General features: G+C 40.4%; 1 protein-coding gene across 1 annotated transcript in view; it reads right to left on the bottom strand.

Annotated features, from left to right (window-relative positions):
- The window catches only part of LOC126262504 (protein catecholamines up), a 52,069-nt gene extending 27,890 nt beyond the window's left edge, over positions 1-24,179 (bottom strand). The window contains exon 1 of the mRNA XM_049959175.1: positions 23,056-24,179. Within this exon, the coding sequence (XP_049815132.1) occupies positions 23,056-23,854 (799 nt within the window). The 5' untranslated portion in view covers positions 23,855-24,179. The remainder of the gene's footprint in view (positions 1-23,055) is intronic.
- Between the last annotated feature and the right edge of the window lie 421 nt (positions 24,180-24,600).

Genomic DNA, 24,600 nt, shown 5'->3' with positions numbered 1-24,600 from the left:
GGGTTCTGTGTAGCCAATACCTGACCCTGAAACAATGGACCTTGACCCTAAAGCAGGTGGCTGACACCCACAGGTGTTCGTCCCATTACCACCCCCCCTCCCCCCTCCACAGTCAGCCAGAGGGCCACTGCACCACTTCAAGATGCAATTGCGGTTTGACCACCAGAGAACCTTGCACTGTAACTGGATGCAGAGAGTGCACCCACCATATTGTTTCTCAGCTGGCATTCCAGGACAGCCTCAAGGCAAATGTTGGGGTGTGGGCAGGAGCTCAGCACTAGCCACAGCTCTGGCTTCTATCTCCTCATCACTTCCTGCATCCACGACGCCCCCCCCCCCCCCATCATCACTGCAGCAATCATCACTACACAATTATGGCGAGGAGGTTAGTAGTGCCGTAACTTATTGATACTGCCAGAGCTGGCACCTCAAACATTTCTGCAGGTGCTGCAAGCAGCACTTTGAACATCGCCACCAATGAAGAACCTCCCAGCCACGGTGTGATAAACGAAGGGCACCTGGGCACCAGTCTTCCAGTTCAAGATTACTGCTAGCTGAGATTATTCAGTTTCTGGTTGGGGGCTGAACATTACATCAAGTTGTCAACTGATAGCTCTAGTGGCAAACATTCAGAGTACACAGACGCACACCAATGTCACGTCTCTGCTTATTGCTAGCCACAACTGTCGTAAGTTTTACAACAAATATTTAGGGATCTAGGCATGAAGCCCCTGCTACAGAAAATGACAGCAATACCAGAAGTAACTGGCTGTGCAGCTTGTACAGACAACTTGCTCCCATTCATGAGTGCACAATCTAGTGCACAGATAGAAGACAAGATACAGATTGCAATGGAAATACTGCACACATGATGTTTACAAAATAAATTAACAGTTGTTGCTCATAAGACAGTGCATATGCTACTGAAAGGGAAATTCTTATTTTCCAACTGCATTTTGTAATCATTTTCTCTAGATAATTTCTCAATCTCAAAAAGATCAGAGCACGACAAAGAAAAGATCAAATAATATCAACTGAGTCATATTTTAAGCAAAACAAGAGAAGGATTTTTTAAAACATTCAATAATAGTTTAAACAACGACACATTGCCAAGTTTACTATTTATAGATTCAAAAACACAGAGATTGCATATAATAACACCAAGAACTCCAGAATACACGCAGATTACTTCACAGAACTACACAGCGGCGATCCACAGAATATTAACTTCATTTTGATAATGTAATCCAAAAACAGCCAGACTCAAAACCACCAACAATAGAAAAAAAAATCAGATATATCATAAAGAAATTTAAAAATAATGAAGCGTCAGAAGACATAGTTGCTGAATTCTGGAAACACTTTCTACATTTAACAGAAATCATTAATGAAATTTGGACAACAAACCGGTCACCATCGGTATAGATATCAGCATTAATACATCCACTGCATAAAATAGGAAAGAAAACTGATCCTACAAATTATTGAAGAATGCCTCTCTTGCAAGTGACATGTAAGATCTTGTCCGTGGCACTTGAAGGAATACACGACCTACAACTAGGAGAATATTTGGCAGGATTTACGAAGGGAAGGTCTTGTGCAGAACAAATGCTAAATCTAAAGAACACAATAGAAATGAAGAAAATCAGAAACTTGAAATATGTAGTAAATCTCAAAGATTTTACAAAGGCATATTGCCACATAGAAGACAGAGTAATTAGATGAATGATGAACACTAACTTCACTTAACGAAGGTTTATTCAGCACTTGCACATACAAGAGCACGGAGCAAACTGCATCCGGCCAGAACACATACGGTATATATACAGCTACAGAACATTCCAGTACAATGATTCTTGATATTTGTGGATACTTCTAGAATGTCCTCGAACTCAAATTAAAATTTTACAGTTCAGGTGAGTTTTGAACTCACGACCCTCCATGCAACAGTCTAGTATCACAACCGATACACCACAGTGATGGTGCTACTCAGCTTCTTCTGCGACATTGCTCTCTCCTTAAGAGAACAGTGTCTCATTGTTATGTCCTCCTAGTCCGGGAACGAGTCATCGGTCCTGCATACTCCAACTCCTGATGACTGATGTTCACCCTGGCGGTGACCTCCTTAGAACTTCCTTTGCCGCTACGCTCTTCGTCACCTTTCCGCTTGTTGCCTGTGGCTGGAGCTTCGAGTTTACCCTGGTTTGTAGGATCCTTATAGGGCTTCATTCGAAGGACGTGGACCGTATATCTGATTTTTCGTCGTCTTGTGTCGGGGTCGAAAGCTTCAACTTCGTAAGTAACATCAGACAACTGTCTTACAACCTTATAAGGTCCAAAGTAGTGCCTGAGGAGCTTCTCAGAGAGACCAACCTTCCAAACAGGAGTGAGGATCCAGACACTGTCACCAAGCTGGTAGACAACAGGGCAGTGGCTTGCGTCATACCTTCGGCGATCGTTTTCTTGAGCTGCAGTGGGCGGAGTCGAGCTAACCGCTGAGCTTCCTCAGCTCTGGTTAACACCTGGCCAATGTAGTCATCGTCCACATCATCAGGATGTAACAGAAACACAGTGTCCATCATCGTAGTAGCTTCACGCCCAAGCACCAGGAAAAATGGCGTAAATCATGTGGTGTCTTTATGGAATTTCTATAGAACATCTAAGCGCATGTGTTTAGGAATCACTGGTAGCCACCTCTATCCAAACGGATCAAAGTTTTTCTTGCAAAGTAATCCATTAACTACCTTAAATTGTCCTTTCACATCCTCTGACCGATTTAAGGCAAGCATAATTTGACATATCTTGGCATCCTTCTTGTGCTCAGAACTCTGATCCTGGAGTGCAGCGAGACAGTCACTATCTTCATCAAAGCCTTGATAGTCTTGCACAGGGTTTCTTGAGAGACAGTCGGGATCTTGATGTTTTCTTCCACTTTTGTACACTATAGTAACGTCATACTCTTGAAGACGTAGTGCCCACCTGGCAAGTTGTTCTGTTGGGTCCTTAAGGCCTGTCAATCAACAACGTGAATGATAATCTGTAAGAACTGTGAATGGCCTTCCATAGAGATACTGTCGAAATTTGCATATGGCCCAGATTACAGCAAGACATTCTCTTTCTGTAGTTGAGTAGATTCTCTCTGCTTTTGTAAGTGTCCTAGAAGCATAGGCTATAACCTTCTCTTTTCCATCCAAAATCCGCACCACAACAGCACCAATCCCATACCCACTGCCTACCATCCGCAAACTAACCGACTTACTGAATGCCTTAATAAGACCTTCCGGGTTCTCTGGTGACGATGGCCAAGATCAAAACAAGTGGCTGAAGGCATATGAATGTATAGCCAAATTTAACAAGTGAGATGACACGGTGTGTTTGGCTAATGTATTTTTCTACTTGGAGGGCACTGCCAAGCAATGGTATGAGAACAACGAGGAGAAGTTCACAAGCTGGGAAGTATTCCAGGCGGAACTGCGCAAGTATTTCGGTGACACAACAACAGAAGTGCAAGGCTGAAGATAAATTAAAGTGCAGGGCACAGCATCCTACATTCAAGATGTCTTGGAGCTGTGTAAAATAGTGGATCCTAGAATGGACGAGGAAGATAAGCTTGCACATCTCATGAAGGGTGGTGCTGAGGACATGTATCAAGCACTACTCCTGAAGGAGATTTCAACAGCAGACAACTCCACAAAATGGTGCCAGTATGTCAAGACAATGCATCAAAAAAGAATTACACGCAAGAAGTTTGAACGGGTTCCAAGTGTTGTATTGATGTCTGTGATGGAGAAATAAACTGATTCATCAAATGTTCGTCAGATAGTGAGAGAGGAAGTTCAGAAGGCACTTGGATTGCACGTTGAGCGGAAAACTGAGACGCTTCAAGAGGTCATAAGGAAGGAAATGGAACAGACATTGAACCCAATCTCTCATCCTTCATTTCCCTTTCAAACGGTGAAAAAGTTGAGACCCAGGTGAAATTACATTCCTACATTGCTGCATGAGGAACTTGTTTGGGCACCAAGGAAGACTGATGTCTGGAGGATTCAGTATAACCAACCATACATTTCCACTGTGGATGACCGTGACATGTGGTGCGCTATTGTCGAGAAAGGTGGCGGATATTTGATGACGCCAGCACCAGGAGACAGCAGACCGATCTCAGCCGACGCCAACTCTGGGACAACGAAGATGAAAAAGATGTGGGTGTAGAACAATGAAGGTCACAACGCCGCAAGCTAGCCGCTGGAGAGGACGCTTCCCAAGATGCCGATCAAGGTCTCCATTGCCGTTTAGAAGCTCCAGCCAATCACCTAGCCACCGCAATCTGGAAAACTAAAGGGTGCGACCTTCCTTGGAGTTGAGGCTGCTGAAGAGAAAAATCCTCTGCCGTCGATCACTACAAAAAAGATCGGAAACTACGTCGATATCCTCATAGATGACTGACCAGTCCAAGCTCTTGTGGTCTCTGGAGCATCATATTCAGCCATTTCGGAGAAGTACCGTCGCCAGTTGCAGAAAACCATATTCGTTGACAATAAAACATCTCTGCTGAAGGGAGCTAATGGGAAATATGTAACACCTACAGGAAGATGTACCATCCGTGAGGGTATAAGTGGCCACACACAGCCCTTAGAATTCATCATCTTACAAGAGTGTAGTCATGAAGTGATTCTCAGATGGGTCTTTTTGAAAGCTTCTCAGGCAATTATAGATTGTAGTCGCTCAAAAATTATGCTAGACAAGATGAGATACTGTGGACAGGAAGATGCGCATCTGAGTGTGTGGAGACTGTGTGCTGGATGAAGTGATCATCCCTGCAGTCAGCGCTAGAAAGGTAACTGTCATGTGTCATGCCATGCATCAACCCAAGGATCTTGTAGTGGAAAGTAAGAGAGGCATAACATTGAAGAATAACTTGGTCATCCCAGCCTCTGTCGTCTCATTTAAAAACTGATTCAGTGAATTATGGATAGTTAACTGTCGCCGAGAACCAAAGATCCTTCCAAGACACATGTGCATAGCAAATGCTGAGCCATTAATTGCAGAGCAGCTGAGCATCATAGAAACTTCCCCTGCCGAGTCTGTGTGCGAAATTAGCACTATCACTACGAGACAAGATCTTCTAGCTCGACCATCACAGATCTCACTAAGGAACAACAGAAGAAGCTACTTGCCATTCTTCAAGAGTTCTCTGAATGCTTCAATCCACAGATGAAGAGCAAATTAGACAAATTGACGATGAAGCACCAGATTAGCACTGGAGACCATCAACCAATAAGTCAGAGAGCATACCGTGTGTCAGCAAAGGAATGTCGAATAATTCGCGAATGATGAAGAATGACATATTCAGCTTTGCAGAGCTCATGGTCGTCACCAGTGGTTCTCGTCAGGAAGAAGGATGGCAGTTCGTGCTTTTGTGTTGATTAGAGGAAGCTTAATAAGATAACCAAAAAGGATGTTTACCCTCTTCTACGAATCGACAATACACTAGATTGTCTGAAGGGGGCTAAGTTTTTTCTCAACCATGGACATGTTTTATTCACCACTGTTTTAGAACACTTACAATGTTACTTGTGGAAAGTTTATAAGCTAGACAAGATCCGTTTATCTGAATAGTCGCCATTTGCCATTTGTTGGCGTATTGTTTGAAACAGCTGTTAATAGTGATTTGGCTCAATATTTCCGGCAGCAGGATATAAATGAATTTCGTGGATGCTTCTACCTGTTCGCACGAGGTGGACAGATTTGTACTTTGGATGAGTTAACTATTATAATGAGATCACTGGGTATGAGCCCAACAATTCAGGAACTTAAAAAGTATATGAAAGAAAAAGGTGGAAAGATGTCATTTGCAGAGTTCCTTGAAGTGGTGCATACCCAGCATCTCCACCAGAATAATGTCACGTGGAAGAAGGTGTAATTATATGAATGACAAATACTAACTTTACTTAACGAAGGTTTATTCAGCACTTGCACATACAAGAGCGCAGAGCGAACTGCCTCCGGCGAGAACACATACGGTATATATACAGTTACAGAACATTCCAGTACAATGATTCTTGATATTTGTGGATACTTCTAGAATGTCCTCGAACCGAATATAGAAATTAATATTTTACAGCTCAGGTGAGTTTTGAACTCAGAACCCTCCACGCAACAGGTCTAGTATCATAACAGCTACACCACAGTGATGGTGCTACTCAGCTTCTTCTGCGACAATATAACTCAATTGGTAAAAAAAAATTGTGTGTGAAATCTTATGGGACTTAACTGCTCATGTCATCAGTCCCTAAGCTTACAAACTACTTAACCTAAATCATCCTAAGGACTAACACACACACCCATGCCCTAGGGAGAACTCGAACCTCCGCCGGGATCAGCCGCAAAGTCCATGACTGCAGTGCCTTAGACCGCTCGACTAATCGCGCACGGCTAACTCAACTGGTAGAAAAGCATTAAACAACATTATAAAGGAATTTGGACTCAACAATAAAACAACAGAAGTAATCAAAAGAACTTTAACAAACACAAAATCGAGAGTAAAATTTCTGGAAAACTGTCAAAACCCTTTGAAATAAAATCAATATTACAACAGGGAGATGGTTTATCATCTCTACTTTTCAACTGCACATTGCAGAAGCAAGTGAGAGAAAGGAAGAAATCCATCAATACTACGAGTGATCAGTTAGGAAGAAACCAAGAAAATTTTTTATAGCTTTTGCATATGGCTTGGCAATAATTACGGATTCACTGGATAGTGCCATAAAACAAATCACAGAACTACAGAAACAAGCAGATAATATAGGACTAAAAATACAATTTGAAAAATACTTCATGTCAAATATCATAATTTCAGCTCAAATCTTAGAATTCAAAACACAACACCTAAAACAAACTGTTTTAAAGATCTAGGAGAAAGGTTAACAAGCAATACAAAAGAAAGGATAGCCACAGAAGAGCACATAAAATGGAAAGTGCATTCCATATGACAGAAACATATATGACAAAAAAACTTTGTCCTAGAACATAAAATTAAGACACTATCAACAAGTGGTAAGGTCTGAAACACTGTAACAAGGTTTGGGGATCTTGAAAAACTGGAAAAAGTTAAAAGAATAATTCTAACAAAAATATTGGGGCCTAGAAGTAATATTAATGTTGAATATAAATTAAGATCAATCAGAAAGTTCTGTTTGAAAACGGAAAAGATAACTGATGTAATAAGAAAAAGAAGACTACAGTTTAAAAGACACATATACAGACTAAGCAAGCTGACCAAGTTACTGAACAGCTGCAAGTCCAAACCACATGGTTCATTGAAATTGACAAAGATGTGTGGAACACTAAAATTACATTGGGCATAACCAATACACTACTTTATAGAGAAGCAACACAAAAGACAGGATAGAGGTCTGTACAAGGAAGAAAGTGGATACAGGAAGAAAAGGAATGACACTCTCAAAGGATGAAGGAAGTCCAGGACAATTGTAGTTAAATGAAAAGAAGCAAAACCAAAGTTGATTTATGATACCCTCCGAAACGGTTATTTGTATTAATTAATTAATAAAAGGGAAATTATCTACAATGAGAAACCCTACAATTAGGATTGAACAAGAAGCCTCTGAAGAGTAGAAAAATGTAATTATTAAGGCATCACATTAGACGAAAAGCAAAGGCTTCCTGGCTCAGCTTAAAAATGTAAGCACCAGAGCCTCAGCCATTATGCAAAAAGTCATACATATAGCCCAAAATAAATTTAGACTGCCTTTACAGTTAATCCAAATAGATTAAGAGTACATTCTCACTGGCATCGTGGCATAAGGATGTAGTGTTTTCGCTCATAGACAGATGGTGGCAATGCTGGTAAAGGTCTTATGGCAGGTACAGAGAGGGGTCTTGTTATGGCTTACCAAAGCATACAACACCAGGAAATGCCTCTCATTGTGATTTTAGGAATAAAGTCAACTGAATATATCATAATACAGGGTGACAATTACTGAACTACAGGAAAACACTGTAAATTAGTCAAGCACTACAGCGTGCACACACTTTATTCAACATGAAAACGTCACTACAGATATCCGTATTTAGGTTATGACACGTTTGATATGCCTGCCATCATTGGCAATGATGTAGCGCAGCCAAATAGCGAAATTCTGCATGACCTGCTAAAGTGTAGGAACATCGATGCTGTCAATAACCTCCTGAATGGCTATTTTCAGCTCGGCAATGGTTTTGGGGTTTTTGCTGTACATCTTTTCTGTAATATAATCCCAGAAAAAGGAGTCCCATGCATTCAGATCAGAAGACTATGAGGGGCAATTGAGGCCCACGTCCGTGTCTCTGGGTCCTCCAGAGCCAGAATGTGATCCCCAAAGAGCTCCTCCAGGACATCAAACACTCTCTTGCTTCAATAGGGTCAAGCTCCATCTTGCATGAACCAAATCTTGTCGAAATCAGGGTCACTTTGGATAACGTATATGAAATTAGCTTCCAAAACCTTCATGTATTGATCGGTAGTCACTGTGCCATCAAGGAATATCACATTGATTATTCCATGACTGGACATTACACACCACACAGCCACCTGTTAAGGGTGAGGAGACTTCTCGATTGTGAAAATCGAATTCTCAGTTCCCCAAACCCACCAACTTTGCTTATTGATGAACCCGTCCAAATGAAATGGGCTTCATTACTAAACCAAACCATATCGAGCATACTAATTCCTATCATGCCCCACCGCCAACCGTGCAGTCTGAAAGTCCTAACACAAACTGTTCAGAAGTTATGCTGATTTCATTTCACATAATTCAATAATTGTCAGCCTGTATATAGAGGAGTGGCATACTATCTCCAGAGATGTCACAGAGAAAATTTCTGTGACATTGTGGGTGATTACACTTATAGCAAATTACAAATAAAGCACAAGTTAATAAAAGAGTGGCAGGAAGCTTGGAATACCAGCAATACCGAAAGAAATGTTTATGAAATATTTCCTAACACTGAGGAAAGACTACTGATGGATGATATCCATCCAGCCCGGAGGCTAAACCACTCCAGTCGCAGATCATACCCAATGAACCTGTAATGGATTACAACACATTAGTGATGTATGTGACCGAATGGCTTGGAACGCCAGAGCTATTATCATGGAGGGTGTGATGCACTGATACCTGACAACTGAAGGACGGTGCACGTTGAGAGACAAAAGCCAATATGACACAGTCGGAGGCATAATTGTGTGTTATGTTGAACAAGTAAGACAGGATCATGCGAGTTAGAATTTCATCACTCGGCGAGAGATGGAAATTTAAGATATGGAAACCCAGAGATCATTGCACGGAGATAGATAAGAGAAAGAAGATAGGGATCAATACGAAGGGTTACCACTACAGTTGAAGATCAAGGAAATGAGGAGGAAACATATGAGATGACAAGAAAACTTATAAAAGAATATCAAATGATTCTGTGGGTGTATACAGAACAGATGAAAAACTACTTCCTGTAAAAGTGGTTATTGATTAGTCAACTGAGTACCATACAAGGCAAAAAATGCTTTTAATTTACTGAACAGTTTGTATGGTTAACAGAAATCTATTGAGGTATGACAGAGATGTGGATGAACTGACAGAGATGTGGATGAACAGATAGCTTCTCTGCTCTCACACTCCAATAAAAGTACTGCAAGTTTCTTTTTGTGTAATAGCTTTGTTATAGTCACTAGACAGTAAATCTTACATATGACAGCAAATAAAAATTAAATAAATTTATATATGTAGGCCTACATGTACATTTAGTGAAAAACAACAACCACTCTTCCTCTCAACTTAGTTGCTTTTTTTTATTTAGTATTTCACACAAATCATTTATGTAACTTTGAGAAGAACACTTCCAACTGCCTATATACATTTAATGGAAAAGTAAAGTTCTGTTTAGTACAATCATTAGAGTTAACAGAATTTACATCCCTAGTTCTATTCTTATAAACTGTTGGTGAAGTGGCTGCCTAGGTATCCTTTTTCATTCTTGTATGTCTGATCGTTTGCAGTTTCCAGTCTGATGTCTGCTAGCAACATGTTAGATTTTTGCATGGGAAACCAGTGTTCCCATCACTACATAGAGATGAATAATCTATATGGAAATTAGTATTGTCATTGTCAAAAGGGCGCTTCATTCTAAATTCAATCTTGTTATTAACCAAAAACATTAGGGAGAATTTGTTTGGCATGTAGGTGCAAGAATCCCTTGGCCTCTGAAGAAGATTGTGCAAGATGTCCAGTTATTGAATTTACAAAGTATTTGTACTGCATCCTTCTGTAGAATAAATACTGTGTGAGCTTTAGCTACTGTGCCCTTAAGGATTAAGCCACAGGACAGTACTGAATGAAACAATGCAAGCACACTAGCAATCTAACGCTCAGGTAAACATAAGAAGAGAGATTTTGTAGGCAAAGAAATTCTGGTTTTATGTAAAAGCTATAAGTGGCACCAAAGTTAGAGCCCAGTCCCTAGTGAATGAGACAGGAATTGAAACTGAGAGTAGCAAAGCAAAAGCTGAAATGTTTTAACTCCATTTTTAAATATTCCTTTACAAAGGAAAACTCTGGAGAAATTGCCCAATATAAAACTCAACCATTGAAAAGATGAATGAAGTAAGTATTACTGTCAGTGGTGTTGAGAAACAGCTGAAATCAATAGAAATGAACAAAGCTCCAGGCCCCAATGGAATCCCTGTCAGATTCTATACTAAATTTGTGGCTGAGTTAGCCCCTCTTCTCACTATAATTTATCATAGATCCCTTGAACAAAAAACCATGCTCAGTTCTTGGAAAGAGGCACAGGTCACGCCCGTCTAAGAAGAAGGGTAGTAGAAGTGATCCACAAAATTACTGTCCAATATCCTTAACATCAATTAGTTGTAGAATCTTAGAATAATTCTGAGCTCAAATATATTGATGTATCTTGAACAGAATGACCTCATCAATGCCGGGCTAGTCATCGTCAGATGTAGAAGTAACTTCTGGTATGCCCCAGGTAAGTGTGTGGGTACCCTTTGTGTTCATGTTGTATATTAATGACCTTGCAGATGATGCAATTATCTATAGTGAAGTGCTATCTGAGAGAAGCCACATAAATATTCTGTCAGATCTTGATAAGATTTCAACATGATGCACAGATTGGCAACTCGCTCTAAAAGTTCACAAAATAAAAAGGCGTGATGTCCTATGACTATAAATTCAAGTCACCGTTGGAATCAGCCACCTCATACAAGCACCTGGATGTAACACTTTGTCAGGATGTGAAATAGAATGATCACAAGGGTTCAGTCGTGGGTAAAGCAGGTGGTCAACTTCGGTTTATTGGTAGAACACTGGGGAAGTGCAATCAGTCTACAAAAGACATTACTTACAAATCACTTGCACAATCCATCTTAGAATATTGCTCAAGTGTGCGGGACCCATACCAGATAGGACTAACAGGGAATATTGACCGTATAGAGGGAAGGGCAACACGAATGGTCACAGGTTTGGGTAATCCATGGGAGCGTCACAGCGACACTAAAGGAACCAAAATGGCAAACTCTTGAAGACATACATAAACTATTCCAAGAAAGTCTATTAACAAAGTTTCAAGAACCAGCTTTTAATGATTACTCAAGAGATATACTGAAACACCCTATGTACAGCTTACTCAGGGATTGTGAGAAGATGATTAGAATAATTACTGCATGCACAGAGGCATTCAAACAATAATCCCTCCCACACACTCCATAAGTGAATGGAACACAATGAAACCCTAGTAACTAGTACAATGGGACGTATGTTCTGCCATGCACATCGAGGTGGTTTGCAGAGAATAGATGTAGATGTACAGCAGGCTGAGCAGAGCATTTAGATGAACTTATCTACATGTCAGTGCCATCTCAATTTATTATCCACCTGGATATCAAGGAAACTCAAACATGACACCTTATCCAGTGTGCTCTTTGATCTCTACTACTGGTACCTGTAAGGTTTTCTTTGTATGGAAATGCACAGTATAAGTCTCTGTAGTATTAAAGAGTTAAACTGATTGCTGTGAATCAGTTGCAAGCTCATTCTATTATCCTTGGTGTTTCTGGTATGGATGCATTTGAGTCAGCATATTACATGTAGACACAGGACTAGGTCAAATACAAGATCTTGCAAGACAATGTATTTAATGTATTCCCACTCTAAAATTCAGTCTTACTCCTACTGTAACATTTGTTAAAGTGATCCTCCGTTTTTTATTGTTAATACATGTCTTCATCGATGAAAGAGAATGACTTTAAAGCCTTACCAATTTATTTGGATTTTATGACCTATACTACCACACGCATTGGCATGACTACAGAAAATATGAACAGGGTAATTTTGTAACAAACTTTTTTGTGAGACCATATATGTCTTTCCTACGAGAGATGATAATGTACACAATGTTCTGGTTGAGAATTATGAATTATTTAGGCATAAAGGAGGCGACTCACCAAAAGGCCAAAGTGCTGCGTCGTCAATAGGTACACAAACAGAAGGTACAGAGCTTTGCTCACTTTCAGTATGAACTTCTTTTCTCAAGCTTGTAGGAAAACACACACACACACACACACACACACACACACACACACACACACACAAACTCCCTACATTGTGCTCAGTCGACTGCCAGCTCTTTCCTGCACTATGGTGAGTGTACTGGGGTGACTGGGGGTGTGGGACAGGGTGGGGTGAGGAACGGAGAGAGGCGAGAAGCAGGGAGCAGGTTGGGGGACAAGTATTGAGCAGCTTGTGGGAGAGTGGGGAGCCATCTATGGGTGCAGGTAGAGGGGCAGGTGGCAGACAGCTGGGCACATGATTTCATACAGTAGGGTGTGAGATAACAGCAAACAACTAGCTGACACAAACTGGGCAGGGGATGCAGAGCGTTAATTTATACTAATTACCTCTATTAACTACAAAAACACACATGTGTGGCCAGGCTGTGTGGGAGGGATTTTTTGGTGTTGAAGGGATGGTAGCCGTCAAAGTCCAGTTACTGTTGGTGATTGGTGGGTTTGATGTGGACCGAGGTGTGGATGGAGCCAGGTGTGGTCCTCTTCCACCCATCGTACCACCTTCCTAAATGTCGATCTCCTCCTCTCAGATGGCTCTATCCACACCTCGGTCCACATTAAATCCACCAATCACTAATAGTAACTGCACTTTGACAGCTGTGTCACCCCTTCAACACCAAAAAATCCCTGCCCTAAAGCCTGGACACCTGTAGTAGATGCTTCTGCAGTGATGACAACTCCCTCACCCAGTATGCTGAAGGCCTCACAAAAAGCCTTGGCAGACAGGTAAATACCCTCCAGACCTAATTCACAAATAGATTTCCTGTGCCACATCCTCACACACACACACACACACACACACACACACACACACACACACACCTGATCCTCACATCCATTCCAAGAACCATCCACAAAGGAGCGACCCCCTTGTCACCCAACACCACCAGGACTGGAATGAGTTCCGCAACCCACCCAACCTCCGCAACATCCTAGTCCATCGCTATGCCACTCACACCACCAATACCCTGCCACAGGGATCAGATGCTGGTGGAAGACCCCCAGATCTCCCCAAACCAACCACCCAGCACCATCTACTCCAGTCCCGTCACAGGGTAATTCTATCTCATCAGAGGCAGTGCCACCTATGAAACCAGTCATGTTATATACTGGCCCTGCTGCAACCACTGCACAGTGTTTTACATTGGTTTGACAACCAACCAATTGTCAAACTGCAATGAATGGCCACCACCAAAATGTTGCCAAAAACAAGGTGGACCAGCCTGTGGGACATCGTGCAGCAGGGCACAACATGTGAGGTTTCAATAGCACTTCACAACCCATGCCATCTGGATCCTCCCCACCACCATCAGCTTTTCTGGGTTGCTTACATGGGAGCTATCCTTACAGCACATCCTTTGCTCCTGTAACCTTCCTGCCCTAAGCCAAGGTAACTTACTGTCCCCCACCCAATTACAGAGAGAGAGAGAGAGAGAGAGAGAGAGAGAGAGAGAGAGAGAGAGAGAGGGAGTGTGTGTGCGCGCGCGTGCGCGCTCACCATCCCCTGCCCAATTTGTGTCAGCTAGTTGTTTGTTTGTTGTTATCTCACACCCTACTGCATGAAACCACGTGCCCAGCCGTCTGCCACCTGCCCCCTCTACCTGCACCCCTACACAGCCCACAGGCGGCTCCCCACTCTCCCACAAGCCACTACACACTTGCCCCCAACCCCCTCCCTGCTTTCCACCTCTCTCCATCCTTCACACCACACCCCACATATCACACCACATCCACCTCAACTCAGTACACTCATCATGAGCCAGCAAGGAGTCAACTAAGCACAATGTAGGAAGAGAGAGAGAGTGTGTGTGTGTGTGTGTGTGTGTGTGTGTGTGTGTGTGTTTTCCTTCCAGCTTGGAAAAGGAAGTTCATTCTGAAAGCTAGCAGAGCTCTGTACCTTTTGTTTGTGTACCTATCAACAACACAGTGCTTCTACCATTTGATTTCTCAGGAGACAGGCATTTACGAAAACCAAACTGAGAGGTTATTCTAAGAATAGTGGTTCGATATACTGTTGTAATCTAATTTTAAAGAAACTTCTGAAAACAAGGGGAGGAGGGAAATATGTAACATAATTAACTCTATGTTTATAAATTGGTGTTTCACTGCAAACATCCATTTTTCCGGAAAAGCACCTTGACTCATTGACTGGTTACAAAGGAAACATAAAGGGTACACAACAAAGTCAGTATATGACTTCAGTACGTTGTTCGGAATAGCATCATAACCAGAAGAGAGTGTTGTATTCAGTGATCTAATGATTTCTAGAATTCAATAAATAATTGATATTGGAAAACTGTTTTCTGGTAGTGGAGAATGAAGTGCCCGTCCAATGGATCTATTTTTGATAGCCCATTTTTCAACCTGTGTTTCCAGTTACTGTTAGGTACAATTTGTTAAATTTAGTGAACCTTAATTCAAATTAACATCAAGCCAAGCTATTACTTGTATTAGAAAAGCTGAATGTTATTTACCTTACTGTGTTCATTTGTTTCATATCTAATAATACTCCACAGTGGATTTGCTTTGTGCGTGGACTTTAGGAATTTTTTGCGCTTTGTATGTTTCTTCCCTGCTTGATGACGTGGTGTGGGATTTTTCAATACTGTCTGTAGTACAACTTTTAAGTCATAATTATAGCCTCTCTTCTGTGTGAAATAAAGTATTTTCCTCCTGGTGCAAGATACTCTCCTAATTTACATATAAAATATTACATTCAAGTAGCTAATTCATGCAGAACTAGTATGGGAAAAGCAGTTGTTACATATATTTCAATGGAACACATGTTCAGAAATATTGAGACAAGTAGCTTTTGTAGTGATCAGCACACAGAAGTGTGTGCTTGTAAATTAATACTGAAAAATAGCTCACTTTTAATTTTAACTGTATATAGACCTCCACTGAGAAATTTTGATTATCAGGAGTCTGGATTCCTTACTGTGCTGCCAGACAGCAGCCAATGGTTAACAGTGTGATGACCCCAGTGCAGATTTTCTAAAGAAATCTGATATGAAAAATGATCTGGAAATCTTATTTGGATCCTAGAATTTAATCCCAGTAATTAACTTTCAAACATGTTGTTGTTGTTGTTGTTGCGGTCTTCAGTCCTGAGACTGGTTTTTATGCAGCTCTCCATGCTACTCTATCCTGTGCAAGCTTCTTCATCTTTCAGTACCTATTGCAGCCTACATCCTTCTGAATCCGCTTAGTGTATTCATCTCTTCGTCTCCCTCTACGATTTTTACCCTCCACGCTGCCCTCCAGTACTAAATTGGTGATCCCTTGATGCCTCAGAACATGTCCTACCAACCGATCCCTTCTTCTAGTCAAGTTGTGCCACAAACTCCTCTTCTCCCCAATTCTATTCAATACCTCCTCATTAGTTATGTGATCTACCCATTTAATCTTCAGCATTCTTCTGTAGCACCACATTTCGAAAGCTTCTACTCTCTTCTTGTCTAAACTATTTACCGTCCATGTTTCACTTCCATACATGGCTACACTCCATACAAATACTTTCAGAAACGACTTCCTGACAGTTAAATCTACACTCGATGTTAACAAATTTCTCCTCTTCAGAAACGCTTTCCTTGACATTGCCAGTCTTACATTTTATATCGTCTCTACTTCGACCATCATCGGTTATTTTGCTCCCCAAATAGCAAAACTCCTTTCCTACTTTTAAGTGTCTCATTTCCTAATGTAATTCCCTCAGCATCACCCAACTTAATTTGACTACATTCCATTATCCTCGTTTTGCTTTGTTGATGTTCATCCTATACCCTCCTTTCAAGACACTGCCCATTCCGTTCAACTGCTCTTCCAAGTCCTTTGCTGTCTCTGACAGAATTACAATTTCATCAGCGAACCTCAAAGTTTTTATTTCTTCTCCATGTATTTTAATACTTACTCCGAACTTTTCTTTTGTTTCCTTTACTGCTTGCTCAATATACAGAGTGAATGGCATTGGGGAGAGGCTACAACCCTGTCTCACACCTTTCCCAACCACTGCTTCCCTATCATGTCCCTCGACTCTTTTAACTGCCATCTGGTTTCTGTACAAATTCTAAATAGCCTTTCGCTCCCTGTATTTTACCCCTGCCACCTTCATAAATTGAAAGAGAGTATTCCAGTCAACATTGTCAAAAGAATTCTCTAAGTCTACAAATGCTAGAAATGTAGGTTTGCCTTTCCTTAATCTTTCTTCTAAGATAAGTCGTAGGGTCAGTATTGCCTCACGTGTTCCAACATTTCTATGGAATCCAATCTGATCTTCCCCGAGGTCGGCTTCTACCAGTTTTCCATTCGCCTGTAAAGAATTCGCATTAGTATTTTACAGCAGTGACTTATTAAACTGATACTTCGGTAATTTGCACATCTGTCAACACCTGCTTTCTTTGGGATTGGAATTATTATATTCTTCTTGAAGTCTGGGGGTATTTCGCCTGTCTCATACATCTTGCTCAACAGATGGTAGAGTTTTGTCAGGACTGGCTCTCCCATGGCCATCAGTAGTTCTAATGGAATGTTGTCTACTCCCGGGGCCTTGTTTCGACTCAGGTCTTTCAGTGCTCTGTCAAACTCTTCACGCAGTATCGTATCTCCAATTTCATCTTCATCTACATCCTCTTCCATTTCCATAATATTGTCCTCAAGTACATCGCCCTTGTATAGACCCTCTATATACTCCTTCCACCTTTCTGCTTTTCCTTCTTTGCTTAGAACTGGGTTTCCATCTGAGCTCTTGATATTCATACAAGTGGTTCTCTTTTCTCCAAAGGTCTCTCTAATTTTCCTGTAGGCAGTATCTATCTTACTCCTAGTGAGATAAGCCTCTACATCCTTACATTTATCCTGTAGCCATCCCTGCTTAGCCATTACGCACTTCCTGTCGATATCATTTTTGAGATGTTTGTATTCCTTTATGCCTGCTTCATTTACGGCAGTTTTATATTTTCTCCTTTCATCAATTAAATTCAATATTTCTGCTGTTACCCAAGGATTTCTACTAGCCCTCGTCTTTTTACCTACTTGATCATCTGCTTCCTTCACTACTTCATCCCTCAAAGCTACCCATTCTTCTTCTACTGTATTTCTTTCCCCCATTCCTGCCATTTGTTCCCTTACGCTCTCCCTGAAACTCTGTACAACCTCTGGTTTAGTCAGTTTATCCAGGTTCCATCTCCTTAAATTCCCACCTTTTTGCAGTTTCTTCAGTTTTAATCTACAGCTCATAACCAATAGATTGTGGTCAGAATCCACATCTGCCCCTGGAAATGTCTTACAATTTAAAACCTGGTTCCTAAATCTCTGTCTTACCATTATATAATCTATCTGATACCTTTTAGTATCTCCAGGCTTCTTCCATGTATACAACCTTCTTTCATGATTCTTGAACCAAGTGTTAGCTATGATTAAGTTATGCTCTGTGCAAAATTCTACCAGGCGGCTTCCTCTTTCATTTCTTACCCCCAATCCATATTCACCTACTACGTTTCCTTCTCTCCCTTTTCCTACTACTGAATTCCAGTCACCCATGACTCTTAAATTTTCGTCTCCCTTCACTATCTGAATAATTTCTTTTATTTCATCATACATTTCTTCAATTTCTTCATCATCTGCAGAGCTAGTTGGCATATAAACGTGTGCTACTGTAGTAGGCGTGGGCTTCGTGTCTCTCCTGGCCACAATAATGTGTTCACTATGCTGTTTGTAGTAGCTATATCTAACTTTAACCTAGCCATTTCCCTTTTCAAATTTTCTAACCTACCTGCTGGATTAAGGGATCTGACATTCCACGCTCCGATCCGTAGAACGCCAGTTTTCTTTCTCCTGATAACGACGTCCTCTTGAGTAGTCCCTGCCTGGAGATCCGAATGGGGGACTATTTTACCTCCGGAATATTTTACCCAAGAGGACGCCATCATCATTTAATCATACAGTAAAGCTGCATGCCCTCAGGAAAAATTACGGCTGTAGTTTCCCCTTGCTTTCAGCCGTTCGCAGTACCAGCACAGCAAGGCCGTTTTGGTTAGTGTTCAGGGCCAGTTCAATCAATCATCCAGACTGTTGTCCCTGCAATTACTGAAAAGGCTGCTGCCCCTCTTCAGGAACCACACGTTTGTCTGGCCTCTCAACAGATCCCCCTCCATTGTGGTTGCACCTATGGTACAGCTATCTGTATCGTTGAGGCACGCAAGCCTCCCCACCAACGGCAGCTCCATGGTTCATAGGGGGGCTTTCAAACATGAATAGATAAATGACAAATGCTCTCTCTAATCAATATGTACCATTAGTAAGGATGGATAAGACAGTGCTTTGCAGTATGGATACTCCTCAGTGGAAATCAGTTACAATAATGAATGACTCCAGGACAAACGTTTTTAAGAATAGTTACCTAGCACGAAATTTATAATGAACCAAATACTAACATGAAATCTAATCTATTCCATGATAAATTCATCTCATTTTTGAAAATAGCCTTTTGCTTAAGCCAATAAGAAAGAATATTAAATAGCCACAAAAAAACCATTGATCGCTAGATGGATTAAGTATCTTGTGAAAGGAAGGGAAATTTATCTGTTGGCAGAAACAAACAGATCATGCAGTAGCTGCACACTACAAAAACTACTCAAAATTACTAAGCAAGGTTATTAAAAAAAATCCAGGAACATGCACATAATGTCAGAAATCCATAATTCTGACAACAGACTTAAAGGCTATATGTAATGTAATGAAATGAAAGACAGCACAAGCAGCGACATAACGAGATAACATCAATACTGAAATGAATAGAAGGGCCATAAGTGATGAGTCACAGGTAGCCAATAAATTTAATAATTATTTCTTAAATACTGTAGAAAGCACTAGGACAAACAGTTAAAAGAGAAAAATCACAGCTGTATGTGGAAAACGTAATTCTCATAAAATTCCATCATATGAATGTATCACCAACTTTTCCTTCTGATATAAAATTATACTTTCTCTCATAAATAAAAGCTCATCTGGTTTTGACGGTGTTTCCAATAGAATACTCAAGATTTGTTTCCAAATAATACGCCTGGCCTTGTCCAAAATTAAACATTAATAAAACCAACAAACCACAGGGACTGATTCCTGAAGGGAAATGGAGGAAAAAATGTCATACGAAATTGTGGCCTGAAATGGATGGTGCGCGTGCAATCACAACAAATTGTTCCAGAACACAGTACAGAGTTGCACTGCATCCACATCACATCTGACATTCAAAGTGGACTCCATGGGACTGCAGGTGATAGGGATAGTAGTGGTTGTCATGCAACATACACATAATCTTATTTTGGCTTAGACCATGTTGGCAAGCTACTTGCCTCGAGCTAGTACTATGGTTTGTCTCAATATTATGTAGGACCTGGTCCTCTGAATCTGGTGTATGCACATCCCACCACCTCCCTGCACATGCAGCCATCTGAAAGGACCCGTGATCACACAAATGCCCAAAAAGGGCTTGAAATGTTGTGTGGTGTGCTTAGTGTCTGTGCAGATACTTGTTTTGGTATAGCTGTGCTGCCACCTGACCATCCCCATCTGCTTGGTCCTAAACAAATACCATCTTACCTAGTTCCAGATATGAATACTGGGTCATTCTGCTGCTTACAGTACGCAGGAACACACACTATGTGGTCAAAGGAACTGTCACTCGTCAGCACTAACTACCATGGCAACAATGCACATGATCACAGGGCCTTTTTTCCTCCAGTTCCAGTCCGGAATCCATCCCTGTGGTTTGTCAGTTTTATTGATGTTCACCCTGTATAACACATCACTAATTCAAGGTGTTTTTCCAGAGAGGTGTTAATAATGACCCACCTGTTTCACTGCTGACACCAATTTCCAAAATCTTTGAGAAGGTGGCATATTCTACAATAGTATCTCACCAAACCAACAACAACATAATCAGCAAATCACAGTTTGGGCTTCAGAAGAGTTCTTGTAGGAGAATGCCATTTACTTGTCAATTCACCAAATTTCATGAACATTAAATAATAAAATAGCACTGGTTGGGATTTTCTGTGGCCAGACTAAGGAATTTGACTGTGTGGATCACAGTATTCTCCTAGATAAATTGAAATTTCAAGGATTTGATGGTATAAACAGCTAATGGATAATGCCATATATAACAAAACAAAAGCAGAAAGCTGTACTTAGTAATTCAACCAGTATAGACCAGGGACGCAATTCTGACTGGGGAGAAATTACGTATGGGGTTCCCCAAGGCTCAATCTTGGGTCCACTATTTTTCCTCAAACGTGTAAACAATCTTCCATCTAATATCCAAGCATACATACAGAAACAGAAGAAATTGTCCCAATGCTCTTAGAAGTATCACTGACTAGTTTTCTGTGAATGGTCTCACCCTCAGTTTTAAAGAAGTAACTATTAATTTCTGCACATCAAGTGTTATTACATCAGTGGTAAGCATGACACATGGTAAAGAAATAATAAATAGTGTGGAAACTTCAAAATTTTCATGTGTTCACATTAAAGAGTATTTGAACTGGAAGCAGCATATTTTGAAATTAATAAAACAACTTAGTTCAACCACGTTTGCACTTAGAATCATGGCGTATCTTGGGGGAGAGACAAATCAGAAAGTTGACAAATTCTATATATTTTCATTTTGTAATGGCATACAGAATAATGTTCTTGGGTAAGTCATCTTTAAGAAAGTAAGTCTTCATTACACAAAAATGTGCTCACCCACAATTACCTTGTAGACATCTGCTAAAGGAGTTTGACATTCTGACTACTGCTTCATATTATGTTTATTCCCTCACGAACTTTGTTGTAAATACTCAATTACAGTTCAATAGGAACAATGATGTACATAAGGATAACAGAAAGAAAAATGACATTCATTAATCATTTTTAAGGTTGCCTTTAGAACAAAATGGGGCACACAATGCTACAACAAAATTCTGAACACTTACCTGGTGATACAAAAAGTTTTTCTGACAAAGTAAAATTTTGAAACAAACTGAGAAACATTTTCCTCCTATTCTGTAGAAGAATTCCTATTATTGTAATGTGTAAAGGGCGGTGGGTAGGAATTAATAACTCACATCTGCACATTTTAAAATGTAAAATAAAATTTAAAAAAAACTTATAAATGTTCAGCATGTAGCCATATTTACAAATTAATGCAATTAATTTGAATGTAAAATTGACTCATTCCACATCAATACAATTTATTGTGCAAAATTATCCATGGAAATGAAACTAACCAACGCATTCCACAGTATTAGCTTTCCTTTCTCTTGGCTTCCATTGTAAAGGTCCTTAACCTGTTACAAAGGTAAACTAGACACACAGTCTTGTAAGAATACTTTCAGCAAGAAATCAGAATTCTCATGTACCACATGTCATTCCTTCTTATTCCCTACTTTCATCTTTCACACTCTCTGAATAGTTACATCATTTATAATTCTGTGAAATCAAGCTTTTCTCATTCACATATTTGACTGTGAATTAGCAATGTAACTGCTATGGGGTTCACATCTTTTTCATCAAAGACAGCTGAATTTAGAACTAAATTATAAGCAGTGTTGCAATACAGCCTCCTATTCTTGTTGAGAATGTTACTATGGAAAACAAATCAAAGCAAACTAGGCTATCTGTAATATCTGTGTTATCCGAGATGAAATCAACATTGAAATCTCCATACACAATGACCTTGACTAAGCCTTACCAGTACTCTTTCTAACTGCCTAATGAAGTATATCTGATGTACTTCCTGCTGGAGGTCTGTAAACTATCATTTTACATGTTTCCAAGTCTGTTACTTAATCAAAAAACTCAAATAGCTGCTCATTTTAATGATATACATACTGAAATCAGCAGCATATGATTTCAGTAGCAGTACTGGGTACAAGTAACTGCTAACACCTACAGCAAAACCCAATTGCAAAATAACAACAACCTGTGTGTGTAAATGTCTAATGTGTCAGCAAACTGAATGGAATGCATATATAGCTAACAGGAATCCATGAAAATAACTCAATGACAGCAGCACCCATATTGGTGACGTTACTTAAGATTAGAAATTCTACTTTATCATCAATGTGCAACTCATGTCGTCACCATTATTTACCATTTACAAATACTGCTACCCAGTTTAACCAGGTAAATTAATGGAAGGATAGCATGCGTCAGGGGGGCGCGTTTCACTTGTACCAGCAAAAATGATTCAAATGGCTCTAAGCACTATGGGATTTAACATCTGAGATCATCAGTCCCCTAGACTTAGAACTACTTAAACCTAATCACACACATGCCCGAGTCGAACCTGCGACCTTAGCAGCAGCGCGATTCCGGACTGAAGCGCCTACAACCGCTCGACCACAGCGGACGGCACTTATACAGGAAGGAACAATTAAACTTACCGTCTGATGAATGTTGATCTATTACTCGTTTCTCGTTGACATCATGTTTGTCCTTTTTTATTTTCTTATCATTCTCTTTACTTCTGTCTCCAGCGCCTTCATTCTTGGCTACCTTCTGATTATCTGACTCTGTCTTTTTCTGGATTTTTGGTTTTTCTTTGTGTGCTACGTGGTGCGTGTGCCCATGCCCGCCTTTAACTAAACGTACAAATTTTTCGACAATTAAGAAAGTAATTATGCCTAGCAAAACCCACAAACCGACACTGGTGTCATGTACGTGAGATTCTCCTCCCCCCTCCGCATGACTATGGCTATGGGAATGATCATGAGAATGACTGTGTGGCTCGTGATCGTCACCATCGCTTTCGCCGTGAGAGTGAGGCGAAAGGGCATGGGGGATGAGATGCAGGAATGCATCACCTAACAAACTACCGGACGCGAAGCTCAGCAGTATCTTAAGCATAGGTTCCCTTTCCTTACTGTTGTCTAACGGGACAAATAATAGTATCAGAAATGGTGCAGCACTTATCAGTAACGTTGAACATAGAGCTTGCACCCATAGTGTATACATGTCCTGCAATAACTTTGTTCTATGGAAACGTTCCTCGGGATCAAATTCTTCTGCTTGCAAGTTGGCCTCTCTCGAATATTTGTAAGATGGCCTTTCTTCGAAGTATTCTTGCGATAAGTCATGGCTATGGCCATCATGTGCCGAACAACCCAAAGGTAAACCGAAGAAAACCAAAACAAATATGACAGTGATAACTAATTTAAATAACACACGTCTATAATTGTTCATTTTGAATCAATACTACGTCAACAGGTGTCACTACTTGGGCTGCACGAATATAACATAAACAAAGCAAAGAACACTGAAAAATCTTGAACGGAACTATAGTCACATGTCATCCTAGCGCCACATGTTATCGACGCGGAGATCTGCCTCGTTGTTACCAAGGACTTATAGCCTGAAGAGATGGAGATATTATTGTACAAAGTGATCGACAGTTCTCTAGGTTAATTAAGGGATGACAGTAATTAAAAAATTTGCATCATCACATTTAAAGCGTGCGATTTGCATCGCATGGCTACAGACGTCAGTGTGTTTCGCGAATAGCTATATCTATAATATATGAATCGATTGTTCTTTGCCTCAGATTCTAATACAAATGTGACACATCAACTGTTTAGCATCTGAGCGAAACGAAAACAATATATGGTAGCAAATCCAACGGCTATCATCCTACAAGAGAGTAATTTCAAGATAAAAGACATAGTCTCTTAAAAGATTATTCATCAATAGTTAAAAATTGCAACCTATTAATCAACAACAGGAGAAAATAAAGTGATCTTTAATTCAAGCGTTAGACACTGCTACGAAAAAATGAATTAAAAATGAACTGCACAGCCAAAATGAAAAATAAGTGCATCCTGCCATTAAAATACATAAGAAGGAAAGTTAAACAAAAGAACTGTAGTAATTGATACTAAAAATTGGTAAAGGGGGAGTCACACGAGACGTCAACGTACTGTCACGGCACCTCA

Source organism: Schistocerca nitens, chromosome 6 (assembly GCF_023898315.1).
Source record: "Schistocerca nitens isolate TAMUIC-IGC-003100 chromosome 6, iqSchNite1.1, whole genome shotgun sequence".
NCBI classification, from domain to species: domain Eukaryota; kingdom Metazoa; phylum Arthropoda; class Insecta; order Orthoptera; family Acrididae; genus Schistocerca; species Schistocerca nitens.
This window is presented reverse-complemented; position numbering and strand designations above follow the sequence as displayed.